This window comes from Rhodamnia argentea, chromosome 7, assembly GCF_020921035.1.
Source record: "Rhodamnia argentea isolate NSW1041297 chromosome 7, ASM2092103v1, whole genome shotgun sequence".
Classification (NCBI taxonomy): Eukaryota; Viridiplantae; Streptophyta; class Magnoliopsida; order Myrtales; family Myrtaceae; genus Rhodamnia; species Rhodamnia argentea.
In genome coordinates, this window is record NC_063156.1 from 24145824 (window position 1) to 24155676 (window position 9853).

Consider the following 9853-nt stretch of genomic DNA (forward strand, 5'->3'; position numbering starts at 1 on the left):
TACGCCGTATGAGGTCCCGCGACTAGCAAACATGAATTTTGATGATGTTATCAAATGTGCCGTTGTTGCTCGTTGAAATTCATCCAATGAATAGAAAAGAAAAATCTATTTCGGGCTGAGAACATAATATTGTCCGCTCCTGCTTTTGATTTAGCGTAGTACCCTCGACGTGGACGGTCGATTGTGCGAATCTGAATCAGTGAAAAATCAAAAGGTTCGGGTACCCGTGTTGTAAAAACCTCCTCTTCTTCTTTTTTTTTTTTTTTTTTGAGTTTTGGTGGAATGAGAGTGACGTGGAATTAACAGGATCCCTGAGGAGCTTTTTATATATATTTCATAACTTCACTTTCTCTCGCAGAGGGACAAGAATAACAAGAAGAGAAGAGGAAGCTGCTTTTGTGGGGAGGGAGAGAGCAGGGGAGGGAGATGAAGGAACAAATCATGGGGAGTCCATTGATGATGAGGTCATACGAGAGCACTCCAGAGAGACCCTTCTCTGTGTCCGAACCGGTCAGTCTGCTCCAAAGCCCCTCTTCCTCGGATGGCTTCAACTCCTTCAAGATCGGTATGCAACTGTCATGCAAGTCATGCATCCTCTCTCTCTTTTACAGACACTAGTAGGCAAAGATGGTGGCTTTAGCTGTGTTAGAATCAGCGGAATTGCTTCTTCTGTCCCTTGGAAAGTATGTTATTGCACAGTGAATAGTCTGCTAATCAATGTCAACTGCCCTTTTTCTCCCATGAGGTGTGCTAATCTTTTGCTTTATATGCAACCAGTTTTGGTAATTGCCCAAGATCTCGCGGTGAATCGGGGCTTCATATGACCTCCTACCAAGTTATGATGCCGGAAAGGAGTAATCTTATGTTTGAATTCTATGTTTTTTTACATGACTAGCGAAATTCGGCCTGTGCAGATGAGGAGGAGACCTACCTGGGGCACCAGAGAAAGATGGGCAGGAAGAGCAGCAGTTTCGCCTTCCGGGTCCGGGACCACGGTATCATACCATATACATATTGAGATTCGCAGTTCAGTGCGACTCATGCACTTTCCTTAAAAGATGAAACATCTTCCTTCATAGCGGACACTAAATTGTTGCAGTGAAGCTGGGGCCGAAGTTGTCGGAGACGGTGAAGGGCAAGCTGAGATTGGGGGTAAAGATCGTGCAAGGAGGAGGGAGAGACAGCATATTCAAGCAGGTGTTTGGGATGGAGGAAGGGGAGGAGTTCCTCAAGGCCTCGCAGTGCTACCTGTCGACCACCGCCGGTCCAATTGCAGGCCTCCTCTTCATCTCCACCAAGAAGATTGCCTTCTGCAGCGAGAGATCCATCACCTTCCCTTCCCATAATGGGAAGCTAGTGAGATCACCTTACAAGGTACAACTCCAAAAAAAAACACAAATCAAGCTGATAGTTTCCCCATTTCGGGGACTGAAAAAACTCTGATGGAAAACGCAAAACGCAAAATGAATCAATGAACAACACTGTTCGATCGCTGCAATCTTTGCAGGTTTTGATACCGACTGAGAAGATAAAGCAAGCGAACCGGAGCGAGAACGTGAACAACCCGGCGCAGAAGTACATAGAGATACTCACCGAAGATGACTACGAGTTCTGGTTCATGGGGTTCCTGAGGTACGAGAAGGCCTTCAAGAATCTTGAGAAGGCCATGACAGTGGCTAATAGAATGTAAAGGGAAGCAACAGAGATGATGTTGTTCAACTTAGTGAGATTAGCGAACTCCCCTGTGCTGTCCTAGTGAAATGTGTTTCAGATGCAGGGCATGGAAAGAGTGCACTGTAGCAGAACATCCAATTTTGTGTCATTAGCATCAAGTGCTTTTAGATGGGAGAATAATAATACATGTGACTGTTCTCTATTATGCAAATTGCAAAATATATTCAAATCGAACACCATGCGGTTAATGTTGTTTCTTGAATTATTCAAGAACAAACATGTTAGGATGGTGTTTGCGCAATTTCGGATGGTGTTCGCGCCTTTTGTTGATGACAATCGCCTCTGGGCCTCCCGGTATATCAATGGTGAGCACTTTCATCAGTGCATTGCACAGTTTTTCTTTGGCACGCTTTGTCATATCATTTGGACTGAACCGAACCATATCCTCTTCAGGAATCGGACTCTATTTTTGCCAACCCTTTTCAAGCATCTTGTTAAGGTGGTTAGGGATAAAGGCCTCACTTTCGACCATGTGGGAGACACTCCCCGAAATAGAAGGATACAAGTCAACTAGGTCATATCTCCCTCTATCTTTGGGTGATCTGCTGCTGCTGCTGCTGCCTAGCTTTTATGCCTTCGCTTCCTGTTGCCCGTTATTTTGGCCTTTTGTAATTAGTTGTGCACCCGTTGCTGCCCTGTTTTTTTATCAGCCATAACATCTTTGCACCCGTCGTGACATCCCCAAGTGTCACCATGGACACGAGGTTTTTGTATTCGGTTTCCCTCTATGTAATTTGCGCCTTGAAAAGTTAATATACTTCTTACTTTACCAAAAAAAAAAAAACGTGTTAGGATCTACGATTACAAGGAGAGCAACTTATTTTAACTCGAGAGATTTATTCATCTCTGCCAAAAGCAAGTGAAAGCATAAAGTATGCAAGAAATAACTAGCGTAAATTACTTGACCTGTTCTTTCACAAGCAGTCTAAAGGATTATAAGAATGTGTTCGATCAATTTACATGGAGAGAATTATCAAAAAAGTTATCAACCTTTTGAAATTTTACCAATTCAACTCTAAACTTTTAAGTTTGTCAATTCGATCATAAACATTTTCACCTTTTGCCAATTCGGTCATATTAGCCAGAAATCACCGACGTGGACGCCGACAGTCCAACATGACACCATTGGCGCCGACATCATTGGTAATTTTTAATAACATTTTAATTTTTTCAAAATTTTATTTATTTATTTATTTTTATTTATGTTTCCTTTTTTGCCTTTTCTTTTTCTTTCTCTCTACCAGCCTTAGTCGAGCCGGTGAAGGTTGAGGCATGGGCCTTGAGGGGGTGTGGGGGGGTGGACGGGGGCCGGAGAAAAGGAAGAAAAAGAAGGGAAAAAATAAAATAAAATAAAAATATTAAGTAAATATTAAAATAATATTGAAAATTGTATACGTCATCGCCGTCGTTGCCACGTAGGACGGTCGGTGTTCACATCAGCGATTTCCATCAATAGAACTGAATTAGTAAAAGGTAAAAAAGTTTAGGACTGAATCGGCAAAATTAAAAGGATTGAGAACGAATTGACAAAAGCACAAAAATATTTAAGACTTTTTAAATAATTTTCTCAATTTACACGTCATTTGTAATTTCTTCTTTTGAGGGATGGAATTTTCAGCTCACGGGCTTCTTATTACACATTTATAATACCATTACAAAGATCAGATTTACGTAAGATAAATTCCAGTACGGATTTATTTGGCATTTAAAATTCCCTTCCCTTGCGTGTTGCCTGAAATATGCCTCGCATAATCTGCATGCACTTTCGTCACAACACACGCGCTTCATGCCTTCTTGAACTGGACCCTAAACGGCTCGTCGCTCAATGCCAAACGCCGCGTCACGCCTTCCAAATAAACCCCGACGTCCCTACATATCACCTTGCAAGTGTCGCACACCGCGGGACAAAACACGAGCTTGTAATCCTTGTCCATCTTCTCGATCTTGAACCAGTTGCTTACGGTCTCACGTCCCGGGTTCCCCAGGACCCCGCCGCTCATGACGAAGTACTGCTTCGATATCCCGTTGTAAGGGGCGAGCCTCCACGCCGTGGACTGCACACAGATCGTCGCCGCCTCGAACCAGATGTTGAGATCGGTCAAGAGGCGGATGGCGCCGGCGTCCGCAGGGGAGAATCTGACGGGGAGGCCGTTGGAGACCTCGTGCTGTTCCTGGACGACCGCGAGCGGACAGGTGCCGCTCCTCGAGGCGCCTAGCGTGAGGCCGCCGCCTCGGCCCCGGACGACCGGGAGGATGTAGTAGCTGACTCCAGTCTGGAGCTTGTGGCCGTCAATGTCGAGGACCGGGGACGATGCATTGGAGGGTTTGGGGGAGAAGGAGAGGAGGAGGAAGAAGAGGAAGAGGAGAGAGAATGGGGTGAGAAGTGAAGCTTTCATGTCCATGGTGTGATGTGATTGATTGGTGTGGAAGAAAGGTGGGTGAGTCGATATATATAGGAGTGGGATAGGATTTGGAAGAACAGATGGTGCGAGGTGGGTGAGACTGCAAATGCATTGATGTGGTTCGACTTAGTTAAAACGACATTGAAAGCGGGTAACTACTAGTAACCCCTTAACAAGGATAACGTTGGGGAACTCAACGCGATAAGAGGACGATTTGCTATGGATTAAGAGCTGATCGGTTCTTGAAGGTCGGGCTAATTAATGGAGGGAAGGACAAAGTCCAAGGTAATTTGCAGAACGTCGACGTCTCTTATCAATCTGACAAGAGATTTGTCCTTGGCCGTATAGGATGGAACCTTTCCCGATTCGGACGTGTTTCGGTCAAACAAATGACAAATCCTCCTACCTCAACATCACGTGGGGACTTGCCATATTGAGCGGATGAGAACATGGTACACCGCTTGGATTTATTACATCGTTCGTGGGCACCAAAATTCTGCGGACTTGAAGAAAAGACAGAGGCCGGAAAGAACAACTTATCGACCTCGTCACGAGTATATGAAACAAGCATTGTAAGAGAGAAATCCGACGAAAAAATGCAAGCTCAAGCGGGGACAAATTTGGCCTCCAATGATCCGATCTTGAGCTGTCTCTTTTAGCTGGTGTGTTGGGAAGGCAGATTGAAGTTGAAAAAAAAAAAAAAACCGAATGGAATTGTTCTTACATCTGATCAATGGAACATGAAGGAGTCTATTGCGCGTTGCCTCGTGCGAATGTGGATCTGGATCACCGATTCACAACTCACAATCAAACTAAAAAGTCAACATAGAAAACACCATCTTCGGGGCAGTGACTAAAATTTTGAACCCCATAAAGGATTCTGGAGATACCCAGTCAATGTGAATGGTAGCCGATAGCGGTCACTTGTCTCCTAATTATTAAAGCTGATCAAACATAAAACTTGTTGTAAAAAACTACTTATAATATAATGCACGTAAGGAAATATGCATGTGAAAAAACGTACAGTTGCAATGAAGAAGAATCAAGAACGTTTATGGACCGAGTACATGTAGTTAGGGAATTTGTTGCATCTGTTTAAAATTAGGTGGTAATCAGGGAATCTGTTGCATCTGTCAAAAAGTACAACCTTGACTACATATTGAAGATGCAAGCAATGTCAACTGAACCATTTCATGCACTTTCTCCTCCTAGTCTAATTTGCAACAAAATGAAATACCTGCTGTAAGTTGCAGTAGCTTCCCAACGTTGTCAACTACTAATGAGCCTTGCCATAATTGACTCCAGCCTTGTCCCTTCCTTAATGCTGCAGGTGACCGCAAAGGAAGACGAGTTTCAAGATGTGGCCACAGCATTGCAGCAAGAGAAATGGCATGAAGTACGATGTATGTGTGAACTCGCGATTTAATACAGTAACAGCAACAAAAGGTTTAAAAGGACTCTGTCATGATGCATATGCAGAAGATAATGATGTTTTATTAATAGTAGTGATAATATTGATAATAAATCTCAGCAATGACCTCAAGCTGTCAGGGAGAAGAACTCTTACTCTGAAATATGAATTGCTTGATCAAGCTGAAGGAAATATGAAGAGAGCTTTATGAAAAGGAAAGTCTTTGTAGGAAGTCTGAAAGTATGAGCTAAACTCAGAGATAAAAATCTATCAGCAAATATTGCCCTGGCATCATTTACAACACTAAAGAGTTCCCACAAACAATCCCATGCTCTTTCTAACCTCAGAAAAGGCTCTCTCTGTATCTACCCTCACAACTACATAAAAGTCCTATTGGGACATCCACGTAAGCAACTTGATAACTTTTTGAAATTCCACTTTCTTATGTTTCTTCTGCCAAATTTAAACCCAGTAACTGTGTATATTCGGAACAAGCAAATAACAGTTTTGTGCTGTAATTACAGGAAAGCATTAGGGTTTCACCTATACACAATATCTCCGCTATGTGTTGATCTGCGGCAGAACCAATCAGGAAACAATTTCTCAAGAAGCTCGACCTGCTCTTCAACCTCCTCTGCAGACAGGTTATTACAATCATCACAAATTGAAGTTTGATCAAAAGTAACTGAAGCTTGATATAAAGTAATTACACAGCTAAAGAGCATTTACACACTTCTCTCGAGAACTTCAAAGTTATTAATTATTATCTTGTGCACGAGCTCTTCCCTTGTGATTGAAGAGCAGCCAACCGACTGGAAAACATAATTTACTGTGGCAGCAATTCCATTCAAGTAAGAAAGGTCCTGGCACATTCTTAAACTTCTTTTGGTCGAAATTTGGTCCTTGGAAAGATGACCGCTCTCATTCTCCTGTGACTGTAAATGTCAAGGCAATACTGTTGGGAAGCGACAAGCACGAGTTGTCTCTAAGAGAAGTGAGCAAAAGTAAAAATAACATCACCGCAAAAATGCAAAATGAGCACATTGTTATCCTTAAAAGCATAATGGAGGGTCTACAAAAGCACCATAGATCCTGTTCATGTAATAAACTCCTAATATAATTCTCAATAATGTCTACCATTTAACTTCACGTTTATATTCTTTTCATACAGATTTATCCATTTATTTACTTACACTCACAATTTTCTGCTAAGATTCAACTAATAAAAGGAAGATAACTTCTTTTCAATCCTGCATTTTAGCAAACAATTCTTAAGAAGCTTCATCATCATTGACCAGCTTTTCATCTTATTATGGACGAGCGCTTTGAGGGGCACCATGTCGGCTTGTCCTAAATTTTCAACTTCTACTTGAGGAAAAGGGGAAAAGGAAAAGCTGGTCCAACTTTATCAGTAATGTCATATGTAGTCCACGTCATAAATGAGAGTATACAGACAGGACACAAACCTGCAGCCTTGCCAGATATTAGACTTGGCCTTGATGCTATGTCTACAAAGAAATGACAGTGAAGCAAACTATGTAACTGCGTTACCCACCTGATTTGATACCGCTGCAAAACCTGAGAGATTCTTTTCTTCCACAAGTTTCAGAGAGCATGGGCTGTAATTATGGACATGCTTGCAGGTCTCTGATCTATCTATGGAACTTCTCTCACCTTTCGGGGAAGAGAAGTTCAAAGACCTTTTTGCAGGCTTCCAACATGACTGGCATTCTTTGCTAGTCATTGATTTAATATTGCTGTCACAACCAGATATTGATCTCTTTGGTGTCATCTGTGCCGGTGTGTCAATCGTTAAATTTTCAGAAGATGAGGAAAACCTGACTGCAGGACTTTTCTTGGTGATGGGGTCAACAGATGAGCAAGGATAAGGCGATTCAACTGAGGGAACAATGAAGGTGGATCTACGACAACTGGAAGAAGCTTCTTCCTCCGTACTGATATTGTGGTTGATCTCACCTATAGGTTCAAGGCATACACCATTTAAGAGTCCCTCTTGTCTTCCTTGCAATTCCTGATTGGTAGGATTGGTGCATGAGGAAGAAGAAAAGGTAACTGGTGATGCTAAAAGTTGAGTATTCTCTGATACAACAACCTTCTGAGAAAAGTGTCTGCTGAAAGACTCAGGTAAACCAGATGCCTCTGACAATATTACACCACCAGCAACTGATGACTGACGGTGGAACACAGAATCTCCAAGAGTATCTTGGACGTCGATGATCTGATTGCCTTGGTGTAACGGCCCAGGCAAAATGGCCTCTGGAACAACAGAAGCCTGGTGGAGGACACAACACAATAGCTGGTGAATGACCAAATGTTCAACTCTCCATTTTTTTACCAGAAGTTGAATGAGCACATAAAGAAAGTCAATTCAGAAAAAATTATACAGTACACTCAACCTGACATATTGATGCAGGAGCACAATCCTATTTTAGTAGTTTTAAGTTTTTTTCTTCTTTATTTAGTCTTTTCTCATATATTCTAGGGTTATAAGTGGTCATGTGAGTATTTAATTCCACTCGATCATTGAGATTATAAGTAGTTAATTAGATCAAGGGTTGAGATCACCTTACGTCTTTAACCCTAGTATAAATAGGTATTTATGTCTCTTTGTCATTAGTGTTGCCTTATTCAAATCAACTCTATTTTAGCCCTGTATTGATCCTTTTGCTATTTTTTACTTCTCCGACTACATCAATTGGTATTAGAGCACTTTTTCAGGGTTTTCCCTACATCACATACAACATTGTATAATCTGGCATAAAAGCAGTCATTTGACAAGAAAAAGGAACCTTTGCCACAAATGCTAATGAAGTTGTAGTTCTACTTCAAAGCAATAATGACTCAAATAAGGAGCTAACAGAAGCATTTTGTTTATGCTGCCATCTTATTTGATCAAGTCAACACATTTTCCTTAGTAGAGTCAGACGAATATATAATCAAGTCAACGAATTGATTTATGTTGTGGGCTAAAGCTCTCTTAGTCTCTCAAAATGTCAAAGCTATAAATGCAGCATAATTTGTGCAAGGACTTCAGTTCAGATGATATGGAACTTTACTTCTCATTCCCAACCAATTCAATAGAGCAAAACCACTATCAATTTGTTAAAAGCTTGTCTCATTCCATTTGTCAAAAGTTTGTCTCATTCAAATGCTTTTCACAATGATCTTAAACAAGAATTACAAGAAAATGACAGTAGTACCTCCGGATGATCAGTAAAATAATCAACAAGCCTCAACATGAAAAGTTCCCGCAGTTCCACAAAGCCAGATTGTTCATGGCGCATCTCTATGGCATCAAGTTGCACTGTGATTTTCATATCTGGCCTCATGCATAAGGTTTTCTTATCGTATATAAGGAGCTTCTCTACCCGTATGGCTTCAGGAAGTATGTATTTAATCTGTGCAAGATGGCTGCATAGAAATTTTCTGAGAGAGGGAGAAGACATTGTCAGCAGGTAAAGAAAAGATGCACTGAGAAGATCCCAAATAATAGTTTCTATGAAAATCACACATGTTCATCAAATTCCTCCCTCTTTTTGACCGGAAAGAAAAAGAACCATGTAAGGGACTACAGTATAAACTACACTAAAATCATCAATATCAAGTAGACAAGATAACATGCTCAGTACATTCAGAACTTCAATGACAACAGCCTTCACTGGACGAAAACCTCTTTCTAGCATGAGGATACGTGTGAAGGTGACATATTGCTAAGCAATTACCTTTTTGCAAGAACTTCCACCTGAGCACTGACATTCCAAAACGTGGGAGACTTCTTACACAGATTAAGCAACCTCAGCGAGCAGGTCATGTTATCAAAGAGCTCCACAATTGTCTCGTACCTAAAGCTAAAAGAAACATCGCCATCATCTTCACTAAATAAAAAAATAATAAAAAAATAAAATACAACACATCCTCGACAGAACAAGCAAAAAGCATCGTCTAGGTCCTTACTTCTCTGCGACTTCAGTCTTTCTTCGCAGAGGCTCGCCGGTCTTCCTAGGCGTCTGCAACGCAAACCCAGATTCTTCCGAGCTCGTTACCATTCCGCTCGTCTCGCATTTCTTCTGATCCATCGTTAAACCGCGATTCTACAGAACCGAAGCTAATCGAAAGCGAAACGATCTCAAATTGCGGAATGTGTGGAAGATTGAAGCGAAGAGGACCTGCCTGATTGGGAGAAACCCTAGGTTCTGTCTGATCTGAGTGAAGAGGGAGACTGAAGTCGTGAAGTGGAAGAGAGGGAAAGGAAACGCAGATTCTTTGAAACCGATTTTGTCAGACG

The 9853-nt window shown here is 41.6% G+C and overlaps 3 protein-coding genes across 6 annotated transcripts; 1 reads left to right on the forward strand and 2 right to left on the reverse strand.

Moving 5' to 3' along the window:
• Window positions 1-268: 268 nt before the first annotated feature.
• LOC115734804 (GEM-like protein 4) lies at window positions 269-2698 on the forward strand. Its single transcript, XM_030665739.2, has 5 exons — window positions 269-565; window positions 915-995; window positions 1100-1374; window positions 1508-1963; window positions 2543-2698. The coding sequence occupies exons 1-4, from the start codon at window positions 427-429 to the stop codon at window positions 1688-1690; spliced, it is 678 nt and encodes a 225-aa protein (XP_030521599.1). The 5' UTR covers window positions 269-426; the 3' UTR covers window positions 1691-1963; window positions 2543-2698.
• Window positions 2699-3345: 647 nt separating this feature from the next.
• On the reverse strand, window positions 3346-4215 carry LOC115734805 (kunitz trypsin inhibitor 5-like). The gene has a single exon (XM_030665741.2). It carries the CDS (start codon window positions 4134-4136, stop codon window positions 3519-3521), a length of 618 nt encoding a protein of 205 aa, XP_030521601.1. The 5' UTR covers window positions 4137-4215; the 3' UTR covers window positions 3346-3518.
• Window positions 4216-5168: 953 nt separating this feature from the next.
• Window positions 5169-9853, reverse strand: LOC115734800 (CDT1-like protein a, chloroplastic). Of its 4 annotated transcripts, none has more exons than XM_030665734.2 (7): window positions 9523-9853; window positions 9291-9410; window positions 8769-8994; window positions 7103-7840; window positions 6281-6482; window positions 6091-6181; window positions 5169-5460 (listed from the first exon to the last, which is right to left on the reverse strand). In XM_030665734.2, the coding sequence occupies exons 1-7, from the start codon at window positions 9642-9644 to the stop codon at window positions 5406-5408; spliced, it is 1554 nt and encodes a 517-aa protein (XP_030521594.1). In that variant the 5' UTR covers window positions 9645-9853; the 3' UTR covers window positions 5169-5405. The 4 variants fall into 4 exon arrangements, with proteins under 4 accessions (XP_030521594.1, XP_030521593.1, XP_030521592.1 ...); XM_030665733.2 differs by having other exon boundaries at window positions 6281-6476; window positions 9291-9416; XM_030665732.2 differs by having other exon boundaries at window positions 9291-9416; window positions 9523-9851.

Bases quoted from the DNA above. Each gene is read 5' to 3' on its own strand.
- LOC115734804 (XM_030665739.2), top strand. From the start codon at position 427: ATGAAGGAACAAATCATGGGGAGTCCATTGATGATGAGGTCATACGAG. The intron at 996-1,099 runs GTATCATACCAT...AAATTGTTGCAG, and splicing joins CTTCCGGGTCCGGGACCACG to TGAAGCTGGGGCCGAAGTTG. The intron at 1,375-1,507 runs GTACAACTCCAA...CAATCTTTGCAG, and splicing joins TAGTGAGATCACCTTACAAG to GTTTTGATACCGACTGAGAA.
- LOC115734805 (XM_030665741.2), bottom strand. From the start codon at position 4,136: ATGGACATGAAAGCTTCACTTCTCACCCCATTCTCTCTCCTCTTCCTC.
- LOC115734800 (XM_030665732.2), bottom strand. From the start codon at position 9,644: ATGGATCAGAAGAAATGCGAGACGAGCGGAATGGTAACGAGCTCGGAA. The intron at 8,995-9,290 runs GTAATTGCTTAG...TCCCTCTCTCAG, and splicing joins GTGGAAGTTCTTGCAAAAAG to AAAATTTCTATGCAGCCATC. The intron at 7,841-8,768 runs GTACTACTGTCA...GTCCTCCACCAG, and splicing joins ATTTTACTGATCATCCGGAG to GCTTCTGTTGTTCCAGAGGC.